We start from the raw sequence: 23,902 nt of genomic DNA, 5'->3' as shown, positions 1-23,902 counted from the left end.
TTAATCTAATATGTGAGCACCAAACAACATTTCAGTGATAGATGAGATACATGTCGCTTTACATTTTGATGTGTACAGCATTCAGCTGAAAAAGGACACTAGTGAATGCTTTTGTTCAGTCCTTTCTGGGATTTGGGGGATTTTTGTGTTGCACACTGTGTGTGGCTTGCGGTACATCAGTAGAGAATTGCATAGCAAATTTGCAGCTGCTCTAGTTATTTGGTAAGATTTGTTTAAACTGGCACAAGGGACAAAATTAGAAGGAACCTGAACCAGTGCTGTGCAGTTTATTAGCTAGGCAGCCATAATTTTGACCTTGTTGTGGGTTAAAGGACACAGACCTGAGAAGAAATCTGTTTATCATGTAGGGAATTCATGCCATCCCTGACAGTATACAGTGAACAAGATGGATGATCTGCCAAATTGGTCCCTCGCTTGGGTGAATCAGGGCAAATTTACAGTACAATTCCTTTGCTGCTCCTGATACAAAAATAACATTTGCTAGGTTTTATATTCAGTTGTGTGACGACCTGAGGGTAAGCAGAAAGAAGAAATAAGATTTGTAGGATCCATGTTGCCTTAAGATTTATATGGACCTTGCTTTCCTTTTATATCTGTCGCTTTTACATCATTTATAAACCACTAAAAAAGAAAAGAAAATCCAATTACTTGGGCTCAGAGTAGCTTTCTGTGAATATGTCAGGGAAACTTTCTTAAATACAATACAATAAAAGCTTTTTATTGTCTTAAGTACCTCCATGTTACTGCGATTGCACCTAAACCCGGTGTTTGCTTATGTTTACTTACACAGTATATTTCTCTGTTATTTATAAATACCTTCCATACCATGTAAACTAGGTAGTTAAAAAAAAAATTGATGCCAAACAATTGGTGCCTGTAGATGTGCCGGGAAGCTACTCCAACATGCTGTAAGCAGACCCAGTTAATCGAATGTGCTGGAGCATGCTAATTGGTGTGCTCCAGCTAGCCTCCAGGTCACGTGTATCAGCATCTCTGCCCTTCAAAATGGTGGTGGGGGTGCTTTTACTAAAACTTGTAGAATAAGCTTTAGCTAAAGCTTTCCCACCACCATTTTGATGTGCGGGGACATGGATACACAAGATGCTCCGGGTGCTTTAATTAGTGAGGTTCTCAGAGCCACTTTAATTAAAGTACCTTCTCCCCTCCCCCCCCCCCCGCACATGTAAAAATGCCCCCAGTAAAGAATATTCAGAATGCATGCTAGGTAGTAATTATCTAGCTTACATTAGGGACCAATGCTGCAAAAGGATAAGCTTCAGTAATAGTTGAGTTTGGTTCTCAGCAAATCACAGGATCATGTCCATCATTACAGTACTGTATAGCCTTAGTTGTGGCAGCATGGCCTCTGTCCTATGAAATGTTCAGAATCCTATACTCCCACTGGAGTTTGCAAAGTGAAGCTCCTAAAGCATAATTTCTGAGGTACATACTATAGCCATGCCAAATAGTACAATTTGATGTCTTGAGGGGTAATGAATGAGAAAAGGAGGAGGAAGGGACCCTATAGCAATAAATGAAAATATTGAATAAAGAAACCAGATTTTCTTAATCATTCAACAGAAATTATTCTTTTAAAGCAAACTGAGACAATCAGGCAGCTGCCTCACAATATCAGGGCTTCTTTTCTATTTTGCAACCTCTTTTACACAGTATTCCTGATTTTATTTATTTATTTATTTTTAATGGATTCCAAATTGAATGCACTATCTGAAAGATAAATGTGTAAATTTAGGGAAAATTATATTTTATATTTAAGTAACTACTGATGTCACAGTAAGACATTCACTTGGCTTTCTTTCATTGTATACAGTCAAGTAAAAATGTTGATGTCTCAAGATCACTAAATGGCTGGCATTAATTATATAACCTAACTAAACATTTGTAAATTAAACACAATTTGTAATTCAGTCGCATCTTGACAAAGCAGAGGAGCATGAAGACTTGTTACTAAAATTCAAGTGATAAGGAACAAATTATATAAAGTCAATAACATCCTAGATGTTACATAGTAGGGCTGTGCAAAGCTTCAGTCACTGATTCGATTCAGTGGAGATTCGGTCCAATTCGGTGCCTGAAACTGAATCGAATCAGGAGACCCTCTAATCTTCCAGTTCAGTTCGGAAAGATTCAATGATTCGGCCATAGAAACAGCTGTAAATGTTTTTTCTACATACCTCAATGTACCAGGCGCGCTTGGCGATGGACAGGGAAGTGGACGGAAACATTTCCAATCCACTTCCGGGTCTGCTGCAGACCCCTCTCCCGCCACCCCTGGCTCAGCGACTGGTACCTCCTGGGTCTGTGGGGGCACCTGCACTCCTGCAGGATGCTCCATCCACCCCACCATCTCAGCATTCATGAGCCACACCTGGTACCTTGAGGTATGTAGAAAAAACATTTAAAGCTGTGTCTGTGGGCAAATCACTGATTCTCCGAACTGGCATTGAATCTTCAGATTCCGATTTGGCCGAATCAAATCGGGACAGTGATCCGAATCAGTGAATTGAATCACTGTCCCCTGAATCGGGCCAAATCCAAATTGAATATGGCCCACTTCACACACCCCTAATACATAGCTGTGCCCTTCGTAAAGTCTTGTTTAACCACTACTGCTGTAGTGCCATGTCTGTTTCTTACAGGCCGGAGATACCTTTTTAAAACTTTCTACTGGTAATGCTTCTCAGAATACATGATAGAAAAATGATACTGAAAACTTTATCTGGCAACCTTCTTACTGAATAAGTTTCTTGCAGTACTGCAGCATATTGCACCTTTATTAACTTTTAGGTTTATTTTTTTGCTATGCTTATATATTTTACCTTTATCAGAAGGTAATCAAATTATGAAATATGTTTCCTTCAAAAAAATTAAACTTTTAGTATCTAAATCCTTAAAAACAGCATTTTAAGGCTTTGCTATACATTTAGTGTATCTGGACATTTCTTTGGGTATATAAAATATAAATGGGAAGGAAAGTAGACTTAATGGCTTGATGGCTCAATAATTAAGCTAAAGTCAGGTTCTCTGTCTCTCTCTCGTTCGTTACAGAAAGCACTCCAAAGACCTCTGCCAGTTGCAGTCCTGCTCCTGAATCTCCTATGAGTTCCAGTGAATCAGTGAAGAGCCTGACTGAATTGGTACAACAACCCTGTCCTGCTATAGAGACAAGTAAGGATAGCAAACCACAAGAATCAAGTGAGCCACCTGCTTCTGAATCCCAGTCTACAACACCTTTGCCTCTGTCTGGCCATTCAGCACTCAGCATTCAAGAATTGGTTGCTATGTCACCTGAATTGGACACATATGGCATTACGAAGAGGGTCAAAGAAGTGTTAACAGATAACAACCTTGGTAAGGTTTATTCTGATGTCTTTTTCATTTCATTAAAGGTTTAATATTTTTCTTTTTAAGCTGTGCTTGATTAGAGAGCTTAAAAGGGACAGTATCAAACTGTGTAGGTCTCAAATTGCATCTGTTTTAAAACTGCTCTAACCTAATAGAGAACATCACCATCAGTTATCTACGTCAGACCAAAATTTCATTCCTTTCACTTCTACACGTTACACCTGGCCCATCAACCAGAATACAGTCCCATCTCAGGCTGTGTCATAGAGCAAAATCAGCTGTCCACTTGAGACACTGTACTTTGCCTTTAGGTCCCCTGTCCATGTTAGAAGTGGTCACAAGAGGCCCTACAGCTGTACAAGTAGGTGAGGGTTGGGTGCAAAAGCAATTACCAGATCAACGTATTGTTGATGTGGCTGATCCTGTGCAGAGCTACCAAGGGAAGTATGATGAGTTCGTTAAGGTACAGAGAAGAGAGACAAGGAGATCTTGGTTCTGCTACTAATTCTGCTGCTGGCTTTATTTGTGCCTCAGAGTAAGTCACTAGCTTCTAGTGTCCCTACTTAATGGGCACGTCTACACGTGATGCTATATTTCCGTAGCAGTGCACTACGGCAGTGTAGCGTGCACGAGTGTCTACACGTGACCAGCAGCTACATCCCCGTAGTAATGCGCTCCCTCAGTATAGCGCACCACTACGGCAAAGCAGCTGATAAAAATAAGGGTGTGCCACACATATGGTGCGGTATGGGCTGTTACTGTGCCATGGTTTGTACTTCCAAAAGGAAGTACTAAATCACAGCGCAGTAACAACGTCGCCATAGTGTCGCGTACAGACATGCCCAATATGTCCTTCCCTCAGAAGGAACTGTGAATTTTAAAGCTTTTGTGAATGTAAAGTACTTTTCAGATCCTTGGATGGAAGGCAACAGACAGGCAAAGATTGCATCAGTGATACAACCTAGACTTCTGGTTAAGATGTTCATTGTAATCATTTAAGCTGAGGCTCCTGTATTTTTTAGCACATGGAGTCAGAGGACCTTTTTTCCAGCTAAACACAAAATAACAAGGGATGTCGTCTTAGATTAAAGTGAGAAAAAGTTGCCTTTTTTTAACAAGTTATCTTTTACGTTTATTTGAAAACAACAAATCTGTATCTGTAAACACTCATGCATGACAAGCCCCATGGAGTTTCATGGAACTACGTTCATGCTTATGTTTGTATGATCAGACCAAAGTATTCACTCTTTGGAGCTATCTATGTACAGTAAAATAAAATAAAATTAAAAAAAGCATTATGTGCAGTGCAGTGGGACAAGTTGCAGGGTCAAGCTTTTTTGTTCAGAATGCTGTTGAGTACTGTGCCTCTTCTGGTATTCCAGAGAGGATTTGAAACGTATTTTTGTTTACATTTCTTTTGATGCCATTTTTACTTAGTCTTTTTTCTTTACCATGATTTTTGTTTTCCTACAGCGTGGCTGACAAGCCTAAAAAGCAGCAGAAGAGCCAGGAAATGTGCCCCAAACTCTGCATTAGGTGTGGAACAAGTTTAAATGTTTCCTTTTGCCCTCAGTGTGCTGAAGCACCAGATTTACCCGATGCTGAAGTTTCTCTATTTTAAGCCTAAGAGCCATGTGAACATGTCTCAGCCAATTTCTAGTGGCTGAGTAGTTCAAAAATCATTAGCCACTAATGAGGGCAGTAATGTGAAATTATTTTGGGTCATATGACTCAAGTAATTGAAATGTGCTTGGCAGATCTCTCCTAGTCCTTCTAGCATGGACTGGTTGTAATTTTACCAACTATTACTGGCAATGGCAACAGTGAGAAAGTTTTGGCTGATTGGATGTGATGGGGGGTGGTGTTAGTTTAAACAGCCTATTTAAGATTTCCACACAGTAGCAAGGGATTGGCAGACTCTGGAATACTGATTATCAGATGATCCCAAATGGGTACAGTTATTCTGAATTTTAGATAGCAAGGGTTTAAAATAAAATAAAAAAACAAACGGATATGCTATAACTGTTTGTGGCAAACCACTTACTCCTTTACATAAATTCTAAAACCTGAGTTTCATGTTCTGTATTCCCACAGTAGGACCCAAGTGGAGGGCTTCATATAAAGTAGCATAAACATATAAAGGCCCTGTCCAACTTAACTTCACTTTGGTTTCCTGTCCTTACCTCGACATACCCACAGCAACACCTTTGGGTATCTCTAGCTACAACCCCTTCAGGTCCATCTGCCCTTTCATGTGCTTTGGAGGTTCATCTTGTTGCCTTCCAAATACCAACAGACTCTCAATGTAGATCAGGAAACTGAAAAGGGGACAAGGTTTGAAGCAGGACATAAGGAAAGATTTTAGGAAACTGAATCTCTCCCATGGCCCGCTTGTGCCAGAATCAGATAGAACTAATGGTATAGAAGAGTTGATGCGCTCTGCCTAGGAGGTATAAAGGTGTCATCTGCTGCAGGGCCCTAGAAGCAAAGGTCTCTGCACTGGTCATAGAGACTTAATGATACTACCGGCCAAAATCACTTGCGCCTGGAGCTAGTGAAGACTACTGCTTTAGATTTCATTGAGGCCGCCCAAATGTTGAAGGGCAGGCATAGAACCTTGAGGCCACAAGTCTTGGCAGGTACAAAGCTTTTTCCAGGTACCTTTAAAATATACAATAGCTACAGCTCTATCAGAAATCAATATTTATGACTCATATGACTGCAGGCTTCTCTCTTGCAACAAAAGCTATTGGGTATCTTGACAGTTTAGCTCAGGAAGAGCATGTAAGTGAAAGGTATTAGGAAATTAAATGTATGACCTGTTTGGGACTGCATGGACTTTTTCTGTAGTTACTGCAAAACTAAAACTTAAAAATACATCCATGTAAAGTGTGCATATTGTGAAATATTTGCAGTCTCTACTATTATGTTGTATAGTACTTGAAACAGGATTAAAACAAAGAATTCTTAACTGAAAGTGCTATCTAAGCTGTTGTAGTGGTAATAATAAGAGCACACCCACTCTTACTGCATTTTAAAGTATGGCTATCTGCAATTATTAAAGCATATTTATAGTGGCAACAAAAACAATACAAAACAGAAAGCATTTACAAGTCTGTGAAGGCAGCAGCGTGAAAGTTGCTAAACAGGAGGTTTGTTAGCCTTGATTTCATTGATTGATTGAAATGTTTATATTATCTTAATGGAATAAAGTAGTTTGGTACCTTCCTACATAAAACCTAAGGAGCTGTAGTGATCTTGCTGTAGTTGACTGGCTAGATAAGAGCTTGATTTTTTTTTTTTTTAATGTTATATATTGCCTTTTTCTTTTCTAAATGGTTTTCATTGTAAGGTTTTGATCCCCAAAAGTCTTGAGAACCCTTCATTGCCAGAATTGGACACTAAGAGTTAAACTAAAACTAAATATATCTTTAATGAGGGAGCAGAGTTTTTATTCTTCTGCATATTTCTGTTTGGTCTTCAGGCAAGTCTGAAATAAGTAAAGTTGATAGTGATCATATATAACAGCTCCACTACACTTTAAAGAAATTAGTCTACTTCCACCTTGTAATCTTGTTCTTTTCTTCTCTTTGTAGTTAGTCTTGCCTCTTAGCTGAATGAATACATTTCAGCTTTGATTTCTTATTAGGTCAGCGTTTGTTTGGGGAGACAATCCTAGGGCTAACACAAGGCTCAGTCTCAGACCTTCTGGCTCGCCCTAAGCCCTGGCACAAACTGAGTTTGAAGGGACGGGAGCCCTTTGTCCGCATGCAGCTATGGTTAAATGATCCCAACAACGTGGAGAAGTTGATGGATATGAAAAGAATGGAGAAAAAAGGTAACTTGTAGCAGACTTCTGACATGCTGTTTCTTATCTCAGAGGTGACCATTTCTTTCAAAATTCTTCATGAATATTAGGTACTGTTGATCCAACACTATTGAAAGCCATGGAAAGGGCTTCCTGACAACTTCTGGATAACGTGACTATGCTTGCATAGAGGCCTGCTTTTTTAATATGTATATTATATATCAACAGAGGAAGCCCTGACTGTCTACCAGCTGTCAGGAATCCATTGTTAGAGTCTACTATAGAATTACTCACCACTGCTTACTGCTGGTGATTGTCTTACCAGATCAGAGGCACGAACATGGGAACTGGCCAAGAATATTTATTACTATGGACACCAACTGTCTCGGATGTTAGGACAGAGGGATTAAGCATAGATTCCTGAGGGAATTTGCTAATACAGCATTAATAGTCACTAGCAGAAAAGCTAAATGTGGTTATTAAAAAAGATTCTATAAATGCAGTTGCATGATTTAATTTGTTTTGGTTTGTTTTGGGGTTTTTTGTTTTGTTTTCTTTTTTCATTAAAGTGGGCTCCCCTAATCAGTTTAGGTCAAAAATATGCATGCATTAGGCCTCAAAGTTCTTACTTGATTTGGGGTATGAAACATGCCTGGGGAATTTCATTGTGCTGTCTCTGTAACTTAGGTGCATCATTGAGAAATAATAATTACAAAAATTCTCCCCCTCTGTAGTGAACTCAAATGATTCTACGGCACAAGTGCTCATGTGCTATCTGTATCATCTGATCAAATTTCTGAAGATGCAGGTGCAGAGTATAAATGCTTTGCATTAAAAGTGCTCCAGTTGACTTCTAAGATGGCACTAATATGTTTCATCAAAACCATTGTGATTCCCATTGCAAACAGCAATGAAGGGAGCTTATGAGAAAGGTTATGGTCATACTTTCAACAAGAAATATAAACCCTAATACAGTAGTTGCTTGTAATATAGCACAATGCAATATCTCATTAGAAGCGGCATGCGTGCTTCTACTGGGATCAAAATCTACATGGTTTCCACTTATTACTACTGTAAACTAAAGGGAGCTATGATGTTTGCTGCTTTTTTTAAAAGCACAGTGCAAATAAATTTGCTCAATATCTGGATTTTTAAAGTTCCTAGTAAATATCATGCATATTATAGAGTAAAAGAAAATGAGCATACCACTAATTAGAAAATAGCAGTGATATTGGCTTTTTTTTAAACTAGTTTCTAAACTGGATTCTTATCAGAGAACTATGCCATACATACGCTGCAGAAAAGTAGCACTTGAATAAAAATAAAGCTATAAATCATTTGAGGGGCCTTTAATGAACTCCCGAATTGCGTAAGTGCTAATCCTGGTAGCAAAGTACTCAGAGTAAGCTCAGTCCTTTATTCTTCAGATTTTTCTCACACAGGTAGGCATTCTGTAGTTTAACCTTTTAAATTACTCTAGAACTACATTTAACAAAAAAAATTTCCCTTCAGTTAATGTCAGTGAAAGAACAATGCAACAGTATGTTTAACCAGTGAAACATTATCACTTATTTCTCTGCTGCATTTTATAGAGGAATAAATTAATTATGATAAAGATGAGTGCATATATGTCTCTCACCTTTAGTCTGAAGCTTATTCTATGAAAACCCATATAAATAGATCAGCCAATTCCCCATGTACATTAACTGATCCTTTTTCTAGCAGGGTCTTCAGGTCCCCCAGGTTTAGACTTCTATCTTATCCCCACCACCACCCCCCATTGTAGAAGACTTAGGCCCTACTTCTTATGACATATCATTATGCATACTTCTGGTAACATCATGCTCCAAACAAGGCTCTGAAGAGATTGACTTCAGTATGCAGCCTGTAGTGCTGTTCTGTAGTCATTGTACCATTTCCAGCTGAACATACGCACGTATGCTAGGGCAGGCATATCAGATAGGGCTGTGTGAAGCTTTGGTCCCTGATCCGATTCAGCCCAATTCAGTGGCTGAACCTCCGAATCAAATCAGGAGACCCTTTAATCTCTCCGAAACGAATTCGAACCCTCCAAATCAATTTGGAAAGATTCGGCAATTCAGGTATAGACACAGCTTTAAATGTTTTTTCTATGTACCTCAAAGTACCAGGCAGCTCGTCAGTGGTGCGATGGTGGAGCAGATGGAGTGTCCCACAGAAGTGCGGGGGACTCCCCATCGCGCTCAGCAGATCCAGAAGTGGACCAGAAGCACTTCTGGTCCACTTCTGGGTCTGCCAGGGAGTGAGTGCACAGGGGAGGGCCCCTGTGGCACGCTCCATCCTCCCCAGCATCTCATTGTTCACGAGCCACACTTGGTACCTCGAGTTACGTAGAAAAAACATTTAAAGCTGTGTCTGTGGCCGAATCAGCATCGAATCTTTGGATTTGGCTGAATTGAATCGGGGGCAGTGATCCAAATCAGTTAATCAAATCACTGTCCCCAGTTCAGGCTGAATCCGAATCCAGTATGGTCCGTTTCACACACCCCTAATATCAAACTGTCTGGCCCCACAGGCCTGATGAGTAGTGCGTGGCTGGGCCCACAGGCCAGATTGGGTCCCTGAATTGGTTCAACATAATGATAGATATTAGAACGTGTAAAGTTGGACTAGTGGAGCAACAGTCTCATCTAGAAGGTATCAGCTGGTGGGTGTTATGATTAATTTTAAGTGGAGCTCCCTCTAAAACATCTCTGTGGTTCTTTATTCCAGTTGCACAGAAGACAGACATTAGCAGGACTGTGCCATTATAATCATAGCATAGAAACAAAAAAAAAAGCATTTAGGCCATTGGGTGAAGAACCATCCAGGAAAATCAGCTGCTTCGATAGACAGCATTCTGTGCTCTTGAGCTTGGCCTGATCTGTTGCCCCAGTGGGTGGATTAGAATCACTCTAATGTCAGCGGTGCCATTATCTGGGATGCAAAGTAAAGCCGAGCTTCTGTACACCTGCAATAATTGAACATCTCTTTGCATAGATGTAGGATTGCTAAACCCAGTGACCTAACCACATTGCAGAAGTTTCAGTTGGAACTTCTCCAGATTTCTTTACATTTTCAAATAGACGTGCTCTCCTCATCTACATCCCTTCCTAAATTGCTCTGTGATGTTGTAGTACTCTGCTAAATAGATGGTCATGTTCTGTTTTGTGTCTGTATTGTAGAAATAAACCAAGAGACAGGTTTAGAGATTGTATATTAATATAAGTTAGGAAAACGCTTAGGAATACTTTGAGATTAAAGGCCCCATAGAAATATATGAATGTATCATGTGCTACCCATTAATGCCAGCATTACAGGTTGTACCATTTAGCTGCCGAAATATGGACACGAATTCTTTCAAAGCAATATATTTACCAGTAACTGCTTCACTTTTTCAGCACTGGTTGAAACAACTTACTTGGTTTTGGTCAATCTGAATTAATTTTTAAAGTACAATTTTCTTGCATTTTACTTTTAGTGAGTGCAGGACTCTGTGTCACAACAGAGTGATGGATCATGAACAGCTTATATGCTGTTCCATATCAGCGATCTTACATAGTAGGCAATTCGCAGGTAATCTGTCATGTTCAGGAAAAGCAAAGTGCAGGCAATTCAGGTACCAGAAGGTTAAACAATATGTTCAAAATTCACTTTGATTACTATGACAGGGTATAACATTCCCACTAAACCTACTACAGTCATTGAGTGTGAGATGATGAAGCAGACCTCAAGACTGAAGGCCCAAAAAGTTTTACAGAGGAATGGCAGAGGACATGTATTTTTTTTGTATGTACCCTCTGTCTGATGATAAAGCTGTGGGGGAGTGTGGGGAGGAGGGGATACCATTGTAAGCTGGAATGCCATGGGCACAGCTATCAAATTACTTGCAGCACTTTTTAAATGTTTAATGGACCATTACAAAATTTCTTTGGTAACACCATTTAAGTGTGCTGTTTTCAACTCATTGCAAGGACAAGGCCTCTTTAGCAGTGCTCTTACATGATGGCGACAGTGTTGATAAGACCCTGCTTCCCTTCAGCCAATGTAAATCAATCAAGGCTGTGACTGTTATCCAGGTCTCTTCCTCACTGAACTCACCAGGATAGTTCAAATTCCTGTGGAGATGGTGGTCCGTGATGACATTGCTTAGATTTCTAGGATTCATCCAGTGAGCTAGCATGCATGAAGCAACAGCTTCCTTTTGTTTTTCAAAACTGGAATCTTGCAGGCGATTCAGATTATTTGTCTTATTATAAATTGGTTCCAGTATAGCCTGGCTCTTTAGAAAAAGCAAGAGACCTCCGAACCATTTTAGGGCCTAGACAGAACTGTTAAGATTTGACGGGTACCAAGCGCCATCTTGTGTTGGAAATGTGGTTACGGTTTCACTGTTTTTGAGCCACCCCAGGATAAATTTAATGTAATGGGAAATTTTAAATATGAAGCAGCAGAAAACATTTGAGCTGTAACACAAGTGAGTGACCTAACTAGATGCTTCCATGAAATGCTTCATTTCATAAAACGAAGCGTTTAGAGTAATGTTTGAATTATGTGCCTGACTTCTACGCACCGTTATCCATCTCTCACATTTTCCAAATTCTGAAGTGTTTCTAAGCATTTTTCTTTCTGTCCCTTCCTTTTCTTCCTTCCCTACCACCTGCTCATGCCTGATCTGCCCCTTTTAAGTGCTGCTTTTCATTCCCTCTGTCGTGAACCCACAGATGCACAGCGTGCAACCTTTGCATTCACTTTAGATGATGTATTCAGTGATTTTTACATTTGTATTGATTTAGCGCTGATCTAATATACTTCTCTTTTAGCCTACATGAAACGACGGCACAGCTCAGTTAGTGACAGTCAATCATGTGAATCCTCATCGGTTGGAATAGACTACAGTCAGGGAGCCAGCCCACAGCCACAGCATCAGCTAAAGAAACCACGAGTAGTATTGGCACCAGAAGAGAAAGAAGCTCTAAAGCGAGCCTACCAGCAAAAGCCATACCCATCACCAAAAACCATTGAGGAACTCGCTACACAGCTCAACTTGAAAACGAGCACAGTGATCAACTGGTTCCATAATTACAGGTACAATAGATGTCCTACAAAGGATCTCCATTGAGCATAATCCATATTCTCTAGCTGTGAAAGGCCAAGTATTTGATTTTTGTATTAATTAATGTTGGCTGTTCATACAATCTGTGTGTTAACAGTCAGCCGTTTAAGCATTGTAGTGATAGTGCTAACAATGCATGCAAGTTTCAGAATCATTCTAGGCAAATAAAAATGCTTATAGTTTGATGTCAGGAGCACTTCCCAATATGTAGTCCTGCTATTATTTCCATGCATCCTAATAAGACTTAAATGTGATCTAAAAAAACCCTTGGCAATATGGAATATGTCATATTCTTTTGCATACAACATGCACCTTTTTTCTAAAACCAGCTGCCATGCACATTTGTGAGGAACATGGTAAGAACAGTTTCTGCTGGTTACTGGACAAAAGTGAAAGTACAATCTGCAGGTACCTACCTCATAGGAAGCAGAATAGGGCTTGGTCTCCTAGCTGATGCTACTCGGTAACTACAAGGAAAGATCTTTTTTTCTTCATGCTGCCTTTCACAAACAAGGTGCATATTTTATTCTGGGGTGTGGTGTAAGTGAGGAAAATATGATATGTAATTCCTATTATAATGAACCAGTTCTTTCTTCAGCCTTTTTTCTACCTCTGTTACTGCCCTCTACAGGTAATCAACTGTTCCATTTATCATACATTCTACACTGGTGAAAATATATGAGGATTTTCCTTTACCTCCTGGGGTAGAGATCTTTTTGAGATCAGAAGAATGTGTTCTCTCTTCACAAAGTTCCAAATAGTTGTGGTGTACAGCATACTGACAACCGTGAAGCCCTTGGTGGCCACAGATTTATTACGCTATTATGATAAACCCTTGAGTCAGGCTGCAATGAAATGAGATTTGAGTCTCAGTTTAATTCCTTGTTCACATTTAAAAGAATCATCTCACAAGTTGAATGCATGAAATAGTTTCTGTCTGCTGAAGAGGCAGTGTTTGAATGGCATGTAAAAATTAGAAGGAGTTGGATAAATGCACTCAGCTTCTGGCTACAAGAAATTGATCAGGAATCCTAGTCAGTTTAGCACACTATTTTTTCCCAAAATGGGAAAAATATATAACACAGGTGTAAGTTTAGAGGTAAAAGATGTATCAAATAGCAGTCCCAGTCCCTCACTCTGCTAGCTAGGAATATCCTTGATTAGCTTAGCCGAGAGATTATTGTCTTGGGGTAGAGACATCTTTACCCTGCCTTCTGCCTGACTTCAGACTGACATGGTTAGTGGGGCTGTGCGTAGCTTCATTGCTGATTTGATTTGGCAGAGATTTGGCCTGATTCGGCAGCTGAATCTCTGAATGTGAATCGAATCAGGAGACTCTTTAATCCCTCTGAATCAAATTGGAACCCTCCAGATAAATTCGGAGAAATTTGATGATTCAGACATAGACACAGCTTTAAATGTTTCTTCTACATACCTCGAGGTACAAGGTGATCTGTGAATGCTGAGATGGTGGGGCAGATGGCGCATCCCAGTGGTCCCCAGCACACTCAGCAGCAGAACCGGAAGTGGACCAGAGGCACTTCCAGTCCACTTTTGGGTCCACCAGGGAATGCGCATGCGACCCACCTCCTAGCTTGGCAACTGGCACCTCCTGGGTCCAGGGCAGCACCTGGGACCCCCCCGTGGCCAATTGCTGAGGTGCAAAGGGTATCCCCCATGCACTTGGTGGTGGACCCCATGTGCTCCTGTGGGACACTACATCCAGCCCAGTGTCACAGTGCTCACAAGCTGTGCCTGGGACCTCGAGCTATGTAGAAAAAATATTTAAAGCTATGTCCGAATCTGAAGATTCGATGCCAATTCAGAGAATCAGTGATTCGGCCAAATCGAATTGGGACAGTGATGTGAATCAAGAGATCAAATCACTGTCCCTGATTCGGGCCGAATCTGAATCAGACTCAAATATGGCCCAGTTTGCACATCCCTGATGGTTAGCTACTTCTTTTTGATATCTTAGCCATAGTTTATTAGGGGGTTTTTTTAAAGCAACTTGCGTTTTAAAATATTTTTTCATTTCAGCCCCACTTTGTCACTAATGGGAGCATTATTGAGACAAAACAGTCCCCTGGCTAATAAAAGGCCTAAGGGTATACAGTAGTAAATAAAGAGAAATTAAAAAATGTAGCCACCAGTAAGTATTCCTATTTTAGCCCTTTCACAATGATTTGTATTTAAATTTAATCAGATTTGATTTGTGTGTGCTACAAGTTCAACATCTTAGTTAAAAGTTCCCCAAATACAGCCTTCTCTTCCAATTCTCACTTCTAGGCAATTATATGTAAGTTGGAGTAATGCCTATGTAAATATGTTCCTTTCAGCCTGACAGCAAAATGTGCTGTTCTCACTTATACAGATGAATGAGGGTACACTGGTGACATGTGTTATCTTCCTCATTATCATGAGAACTGTTAAACATGCTGTGAGAACGCATGACAAGTCATGATCGATCAGCACATTTAGCCACACCAAGTTACACATTCTTGCAGACGGGTGCTGCAGTTACAGACAAGGTACAGGCGAGACAATATGGTCTAGTCGTTAAAACCCAGGGATTGGAATCAGGTGACCTGATTTTGTTCCCACACACACCACTTGTTTGAAGTGACCTTGATCAAGTTTAGCACCTGTTTAGAGTCGATGGAAGTTTTGAGTGCTGAGCACATAAAAGTAATGAACATCAGAGGCCCAATTGAGGCTGGGGCTTTGCTGTGCTATTAATTGTAGACATGCCTATTTCGAAGTGGTCCCGGCCTCAAATAACTTAGAATTGAAACAAATAGTATACACCGGTGTTTCCCAAACTTCTGATACCTGAGGCGCTTGTATTTCTAGATTAAAATTGTCAGCGCACTTCACTTACACACCTAAAAAGAGGACAGGGAGGGTGTATTTCTGTTCAAAACATGTACCATATCCCATTCCCCTACCAGAGTAAATCATACCAGTGCTTAGATGTGCTGTTAAAATAATAACTCCATAACTTTTCTGAATATTGAAGCACCCCCATTGATAGGCACTGAGAGATTTAAATTCAGAAGAGATAGGGAGGGGGTCTTGAGGCTTTAAAAACTGAAAATCACTGATATAGCTCATGACACTTAAGTGTGCCAGGTGCAGAACCTTACCCTGCTGTGCCCTGCTCTTTCCATTGTCTGCCCTTTGCCACACCCTGGTCTGTACCTTAGGAGGCAAGGCGAGCCCCTGCCGCTACGGCAGCACTTGTGGGCTCTCTCACATGCACCCCCACCCTTTCTGTTGGTCCAAGGAGCATGAGAGGAGAGATGGGGGGGAAGCTGGGCTGCAAAGTGTGGCTTTCTGTGTGCTTGCCCACCCATCTGCTTGCAGCAGAATGCACTGCCGGGAGAGGCTGGCACGGCCTGTATGGGGTAGGTAAGACTAGGGGAAGGCAGCAGAGGCAGGTGCAACTGGGGTAATTGGGGCAGGGGCAGGTACAGGGTACTGGGTGATGGTGGAGGAGAGCGGTTTGCCTCCTGACACAGTGGGATCTCACAGCACAATTCTGTCACTCTTGCAGCACACCCTTTGGGAATCACTGGGATAGACAAAGGGGAGGAGAAATACTTTTTTTAATTCTCCTGTTTGCCGTATGGAAAACTAAGGGGTAGAAAGATTAATTGATTTCTCCAAGGGCGTAAAGAGAATGAGTGGTATAGCCAAGAATAAAACTGGTTCTTATGAATCTTAGCCCAGTGCATTTGAGGTATTCATATTTATTGAACTACTGATATGTTCACATACTCTTCATAGAAATGAGTTTTGCAATGAGACAGAACATTTTAATTGTTTAATTGAAAAATGTTCAGAGACACATACAGTAAACTGTAACATAGTCCCTAAGAGATCCCCTGGTATCTTGAAAGACGTTGAAGAATGCCTTCGGGATCTTGCCAATGCAGTTTCACCATCTTATACTGACAGGTGGGCTGTAGAATTGCCTGTTTCCATGAGTTCCCCTTTATTGTAGAGACATTATCTTCAGCTACTGTAGTGATCGAATGCCAGACACAATGTTGGAAATGAATTCCAGATATTCCCAGACCCATCAAACATGCTTGTATTTAATGGCCAAGTATTGAATGAGATGGTATTATGATTCAGTTTCTTAACTGAAATGGTGGTATTTTAAACAATGTGTTACCCTAGGTGGGTGGGCATGCAGTTCTGACTCATTTCCTTCTCATGTCTCAGTGAATGATGTGCTTCTATACTTTGGAGGAAGGAGCAAATAAGGCCTAGTAATAAACTTTATACAACACATACAGTTAATGTTAATAGCAAATTAATGTTAGTATCTCTGGACTCCTGTTTGGTGAATAATATTCTCCTAAAGAAAATTACAGATCCATAAACCCTAGAAAAAGCAAAGTCAGCAATTACTTTTGAAGTACTCTTGCATCCAAAGCAAATTAATAATATCATTAGCTGCAAGCACAGTGTTCCTTCTCATAGTATTCTGCTCTTAGTCTGTATTTTTCTAAAAGTGTATGGTCTCTAGCAAGAAATCCAGGATTCTTTGGAAAACTTACTACAAATGTGAGTAATAGGCGCTGATCTGAGATATGAGAAACCTAGACCTTCAACATTGAAACCAGTGGTGGTATATTTTTTGTAACAAACACTATTTCTCTATATTGTAGCTAAATTTACAGTCCCCTTCTGTATACTTACATGTTGAGGTTCAATTTTATTGCAATCCAGAAACAACAGGCACATCCTATAACACATATCTGACTTGTATATGCACAGACATCTTGGTTATAAAAGATCACATTGCATTGTCCCGTTCAGATATGTAATTCACCTAGACACCAAGACATTTTTTCACAGACTGTTCAGTATGATGATGACATTAAAAACACCATTGACCTGGGAAATTCCTGTGGGGAAGCCCAAATAATACGACATGGGCAGTGCCTTGCTGGAAGATTATTACACGTTTCATGTAGTAGGAAGCACAAGGTATAACTTTGGGTGACTTTAACCATAAATGGAGTGCATTAATTCCCTGGAAATGCACAGCTTGCATGTCTCTATTCATGTTCTGAAATTGATTTTATAAATAAAAAATGAGGCAGAAGTCAGGCTGGGCTTGTAAACTGACAACCAGTCAGAAAGTTTCTCTGCCCTGAAACAGATTCAGAACAATTGTCTTACTGTTTTTATCAGGATTTCAGTTCACAGGCATTTATTTTTTTTCATTGTTTTTAACTTTAGTTAAGCTATAGTTTTGGGGGGTTTTTTAGGAGTAGAATGTTACTGTGTTTACAAGCTGTTTCTTTCTGGTTAGATAAAAATGTCCTTCTCTTGAAGTTCTGTGCAGTTGGAACATGGACAAATCTTTAAGGGTTTTCATGTCAAACTCTTTTATAATTTGTAAATATCAGGGCATAATATATTGTTCCCATTATAAGTAAACCCATTTTTCAAAAAGAACCATACAAGTTGCAATTAACTTACACTCGGGGTCAACCTGTAATTAGATCACTGTGGCATTCCTGTACAGAGCAGATGACCCTGCACAGCACCATTAAAAGCCAGCCAGTAACTGGGGGGGCAGGTTCATTTTCACTGAATTTGAAAGTATGGGGTTGACTTGTGCAGGGTCAGTTTATTTTATAAACAGTACAGTATGTTTCTTAAATTTAAGTTTTCCAAAAGCAAAAATTATGTATGTTAATTCTAAACAGCAAGGACTAAATTTGCGCTATTTGCATTATGTAAAATATCGTTACTGCAATGAACTGTATGAAAGCAAGAGATTTACAATGAATATATAGTATGCTGTTTGAACTTCATGCAGAGGTGGATTTCTCTAAAAATGTCTTAAGTCTTTGCACATCGAATATTTAAAAAATACTCGAGTGTGATTCAACTCACAATCCCAGATTCAAATATTTTCCTCTCCCACTTCCCTTCCTGCACATACGTAAAGAGCTTTTACTTTTTTTTTTTCAAATATTTCTTTACTGAACGATTTGACTTTGACTATGTAATCCCTTCTAATGATTCAGATTTGGCTTACCTGTCCAGGGGCTGAGGGAAAGGCTTGTTGAAAATGTGTTTTAATTTTTCGCGTCAGTTCCTTGAGGAAGCACGTATGTCACTGTGATCCTCAAGTACAAATGGCAACTGCCAAGCTTACCAGACTTTTATTGTGTCTTCTAGATCTCGCATCCGTCGAGAACTGTTCATTGAAGAAATCCAAGCAGGTAGCCAGGGCCAGGCTGGATCAAGTGACTCTCCTTCAGCTAGGAGCAACAGAGCAGTTCATAGCTCTGAAGGAGACAGCTGTGATGGTGTGGACACAGAAGGCCCACCTGAAGGAAAACAAAGTGGTCTGGAGGCTGATGAGTACAACAATGCAACCACAAAGTCTCAGGGAGGGCAAGCAGAGTCAACTTTTGAAGTGGGGGAAGAGGCACTGCAAGATGTCAGATCTTCAGAGAAAACAGAGTCGTTCCATTTGGGAATGGAGAGCCTGGAGGATACTGATGATGAGGGCAGGCTCAAAGCACCACGTCAAAGTTCGCCACCAGGATCTCAAAGTTCAGGAGAAACTCTGGAGACAATGCCAAACTCTGCTACAGAAGAGGATGCCTCTACCTCAGCTGCCTCCACCTCAGTCCTTACAGGGGAGAGCTCCTACAAGTCAAAAGAAAGTTCAGAGAGAATTTCCAGTGTGCCAAGTACAAGTTCCACATTGGCTACAGGCTCACAGAAAGCCAACTCTATTCAGAGCTTATTCAACTTTTCCGAGGCAGCAAGCTCCAAGAACACACGAGACAACACCTTGAGGAAAAAGAAAGCAGCAAACTTGAACAACATAATCCACCGTTTAGAGAAGGCCGCTAGTCGAGAAGAGCCCGTTGAATGGGAGTTTTGAGATTAAACTCACCCAACTCTAGAGAGCTGGGGAAGTTAAACTGGACCTCTACTGGTTTTATTGTGTTGCGCACTTACCGCCCTGCAGGCCACAGGGCAAAAACGCCATAGGCCAAGGTGCATATAGAAAACAAAAGGAGCGTTAAGCCCAATTTATGTTTGTGTTTTCAAGGAAGAAAACTGAAATGTGTAGTCAAGCTTTTTTGTACCCTGAAGTGTTTTTATTATTGCCCTAAGTGATTTCCACAGTTTCTGGAATAACTCATACAGCTTTGCCTTGTGCCCTCCTCTTTGGTGTGGGCTTTAAAAAAACAAAAAACCTTAAAAAAAAAAAAAATCAAACCCACATATTAAAAGGGGGCTTTTTATCTGCCATCTAATGGCTACAGAGCGATAATACACTATTATCTTCTTAAACCAGGAAAAAAGGGGAGATTTTTCAAAAAAAGAAAAAAAAGAAAGTTTTTGTAGCTGTTCAGTTGCCACTAAGAGATTGCACAGTCAACCGACTCTAAACACACTAGTTTGGATTCCTAAATATTTTCAAGAAAAGAAAAGAATCTTGTTGTTTGAAACTTTGAATTAAAAAAAAAACACATTTACTCCACATATTTTTTAACAAAACAAAAAAAAGTCACATCAGGAAAATATCTTAATTTGTGGTAGCTGACTTAGTGTTTTCTTGTAAGTGAAATAGAATATTGACACGTAGTGCACATTGTTTCATAGCTTTAACTGATTCTGGTCTTTTGCAGGCCAGAATTTGTTTAATACACTCCATTTTAGGCCAAATCAGGACAAAAAAATCTGAATCTAGGTATTTTATAATCTGCTTTTTAACCTCTAACCACAGAGCACGCTGATCAGACCTCATATCTAGGAGGCTAGGAGACAACTTAGAACAGTATGTACTTGATCATTTTGTTTGAGTTGTAGTGTACAGAATACGTTTCTGTTACAGAGAGGGAGGGAGAGATCACAAAAGAGAGAGAGAAAAGTTGGCCAGTAACATTTCAGCCTGCAACTCTAGCAATGTATTTTACAACCTGAAGCATTTCAACAAACCTGGAATTAGCTGATTTTATTTACATGCATAACTGATATCATGCACCACTAAGAGGGATCTGAGGGCTACCTCAAATGGAGATTTCTTCCTACTATAGGTAGCCATTTACTGACTCTCTTCCCACCACAAGCACTGATTTAAATATGTTTTAGTTGTGGGAAGCTTATTTTTGTGTGGGAAAAGAGTATACGGCAGTGACCAGATGGGCTTATACCAAGATTAAATTAATCCAAACTCCAAACCAAAATATTCATGCTCTTGAGTCCCAGTCCAGACGATTCTGCCCTTCAGAAATGCAGCCTTTTCACCTGATTTTATGCACAGTTTAGAACTGATCAAAGTACAAATCATATTCTAACTTGTCTCTAACTCCTCCTTTTGTCTATATGTATATGCGTGAGCATAGAGGTGTGTGGAAGGATGTGTGTGCGTGAGTGTGTGCGTGCAATTTTATACGTCTGTGTATTTTCTTACGTACTTGTGCACACATAGAGTGCATTACTGCCACCTTTTTTCAATAAGCTGTTTTATCAGTTATGGCTTCTACAAGTTTGCTAATTTAGACTCCTTTATTGCCATATCTTTAAAACTAACAATAGATGATTTCAGTATATATATATATATTTTTTTTTTGCTTATTTATAGGTGCTGTATTTTATTATCTGATTGTTAGGAAGGGATGAAAGGGGGCAAATATTCTTTAGAGGGATAGACTGCCGGCAGTATTGGGTATAATTTACAAGATGTAGTTGTCATACTGTATATTATTGATTGAAGACTTTTTGACCGTATTGTGTATCATTGAAACCTTTGTCTTAGGTCAGCATCTTTTGATGACACTTTAATGGTGCATTCATTACTTCTTAATTTTAATTAATATTACTTTTTTATTTGGGGGGGGGGCAAAGGGGAGGGCAGGGAGAGGAGTTCTGACTTTAAAGGTAATATGTTCCCAATATTACACCTCAGTGTGCTTGTATTAATTAACTAGTAGGATTTTGACTGTAAGATGTGAAACCACATTTCTTGCATGATGTTTTAGAAATTATGTATTTGATTTACAGTCTCTTAACATGCCACTGCAGCATTAGTTCAACTTTTCACAAATTAAGAGTCAGTACACTAAAAAGTCTTTTCATGAATAAGAAAAGAAGGCTCTAGGAGGCTGAAAGGCAAGGATTAGTTACTGCTTCTACTGCTAGAATGATTTCAGATTACCTCCTTGGGTAATCAAAAACATATTGTGATGCAAAACTCAAATTTGACCAACAAAGAGAGCAACTGGCCCTTTCTTTGATAAACTGAGGAGAAAAGTTGCAATAGTGAAGACAAAAAGCATATGGTAGCCTCACTGAGAAGCTTGCCAGCTTCTTCGTATAGGGAAACACAGGTAGGCTGAAAGAATTTCTGGCAAATAAGATAACATGGTGAAGCAGATGTTACCATTAGGTTTCTTCTGTTCACCACCATAGCTCCTTATGAGGAAATGGTTTGGTTTAAAAATTCCAGGTCCATCTACAAATGCAAGTCCTGTTAAAATATGTAAACATGAACGTGAGTAGTAACAAAATGTAAAGGTCTTCTGTTCAGCTGAGACAGAACTTCAGATTAGATGGTCCTAGATATTTTTGCATATTCGATCTTAATGTTTTTGTTCTTTTTTTAATTTCTCTATAATTTAGAACAATATATTTGCCATCTGTTTCCATCTCCCCTTTCTACTGAGCTGAGATCCGGGTGTTTGATATAGTCATGTAGTTAAATTTTGCTTGCTTACTGTGTATTTATTTTGCTTAATTTAGATTCCCCCCATCTCTTATTGTGCCTGTGTCTAGATGATGGCATTTCATGATGCTTACTGAGAGCTGCTGCTGTATAATATGAGTATATAATAATATTCAGTTTGGATCCATATGCAGCACTTGGGGTTAATCTCTCTTCTTGATAAGCAATAGCTAAGTGCCTTGAAAAATATCTTTGTAGGTTTTTGTTCTTTTTTTTGCTCTTCAGATTTCCACTAGTTTATTAGAAAAGCCACATATTAAAAAATTTCTAGTAATTTTTAATGCTGTTCCAGTTTCTAAGAAGTATATTTGTAGCTCCTCTGTAGAAAAAAGTGTTTCCTTTTATAACACTAATGGTTAATTGTAAGCACCATTATACTGTTTAGAATCATATAATTTTGTTGGATGCAGGCAGCACTTATAAGTCAGAAGTCACTCCATTGTGCTAAGGGTTGTCATCAGTATCTATTATGAAGTTAATCAGATAAAACGCTGTCAGTATTCCTCTAAATTTTTGGCACTTTATTAATGGTTTCGTTCCTTTTGTTATGTCATATATAATAGTGTAGGTTGAACATGGATAAGACTGTTAGACTTCCACTGGAATGGCACCAGAATCCCAGCTAAGAATCACCTTCCAGTTTTTCACCTTACATGCTTGTTTGGAGACTGGTGCCCTGTGAGTTTTCCAAATGGGCAAGACCTCCCTGGTTTAAAAAGGGTTAACTAGCATTTATGCTGGATGATTTTAGCTATACTGTTTCTTGTTAATGAAGCATGTTGTTTGAAGCTAATGTCAGAAAAAATATTATTACAAGTTATTACTTGATTTAAAAAACAACAACTAGTGGACAAGTGATGCAAAAATAGTTGGGCTGTGACTCTTCAGAGCTTTTCAATCACTGATTCCCTCAGAGTAATGGAGGTGAAAGGCTGTATTAAGTACAGCCACGTGATCAGCATGTGGCACGCTCTTTGTGTGCCGTCATTTCATAGAGTAAAGAAAAATGAAAGGTAGGCTGTTCATTTCTTCTGCTGACAGAAGAACAGATGTGCCCCTGGCATGGCACATTTTTTCAGAGTTTCCATTCTTATGTTTTTTCTTTTGTTTTATTTTAAAGCATTCTTTTTCAACTCTGTATGAAGTTCATACTTTTTGTAAAGCATTAAAAGAATAAGTATAAGCTGTTTTACCATGCATACTTTCATACTGCAATTAAAATTTTATCACTTTTCTCTCAGGTTGAGTAGGGCAGAACAGGAGGTCAGTACTGATACTTAGCTAAAACAGGAATTATCCCGTATTATTCTGTCAGTTGTGAGCAGATGAAATATGGCTGTTGATAACGTTCTGGGGCTTTTTGTGTAAATAGTTTTCTATCAGTGGAATCACGTAATTTTCTTACTGAAAAAGAAAGTAAATGGGTTTTTAGTTAACGCAGGTACTAAATGCTGTAGAAGGTGATCAGTTTAGTTTTAACTTGCACTCTTGCAAAATATTTATAAATATGTTGGGGGTAGAGCCATTTTATAATGGACCCTGCATTGGTGCAGTCCATCCATATTATGTACCACTGGGTTTTTTCAGTATAAGCGCTTTTTATTAGAATGAGAGCAATCTTAAAAGTCATGTGCCTTTCTCAGTAGGAAAGAGATTTTTGCATTAATTCTTCATATAAACTTTCTTTTCACATGGGTACACTAGAAAAAGGGTTAGTGAACACTGCAGAATTCTATGCAATATTTTCTGGTACACTTGTATAGAAATTACTATTTTGCAATTTTTTAAAAGTGAAATT

General features: G+C 39.4%; 1 protein-coding gene across 9 annotated transcripts in view; it reads left to right on the top strand.

The window, feature by feature from the left end:
* Nucleotides 1-23,902, top strand: part of CUX1 (cut like homeobox 1) — a 411,425-nt gene that overhangs the window by 338,150 nt on the left and 49,373 nt on the right. For 4 of the 9 annotated variants that reach the window (XM_019545421.1, XM_019545425.1, XM_019545420.1 and 1 more), the window contains 5 exons: nt 3,091-3,393; nt 4,861-4,923; nt 7,037-7,225; nt 12,037-12,301; nt 18,537-19,701. The exons of 2 other annotated variants lie outside the window; for them this stretch is intronic. In XM_019545421.1, the coding sequence (XP_019400966.1) occupies nt 3,091-3,393; nt 4,861-4,923; nt 7,037-7,225; nt 12,037-12,301; nt 18,537-19,254 (1,538 nt within the window). In that variant the 3' untranslated portion in view covers nt 19,255-19,701. Of the gene's footprint in view, nt 1-3,090; nt 3,394-4,860; nt 4,924-7,036; nt 7,226-12,036; nt 12,302-18,536; nt 19,702-23,902 lie in introns of those variants that run through there. 3 more of the 9 variants (XM_019545426.1, XM_019545429.1, XM_019545424.1) reach the window with 1 other exon arrangement.

This window comes from Crocodylus porosus, unplaced genomic scaffold, assembly GCF_001723895.1.
Source record: "Crocodylus porosus isolate Cpor-Errol unplaced genomic scaffold, CroPor_comp1, whole genome shotgun sequence".
Classification (NCBI taxonomy): Eukaryota; Metazoa; Chordata; order Crocodylia; family Crocodylidae; genus Crocodylus; species Crocodylus porosus.
The sequence above is the reverse complement of the archived record's forward strand: the minus strand, read 5'-3'. Positions and strand labels throughout refer to the sequence as shown.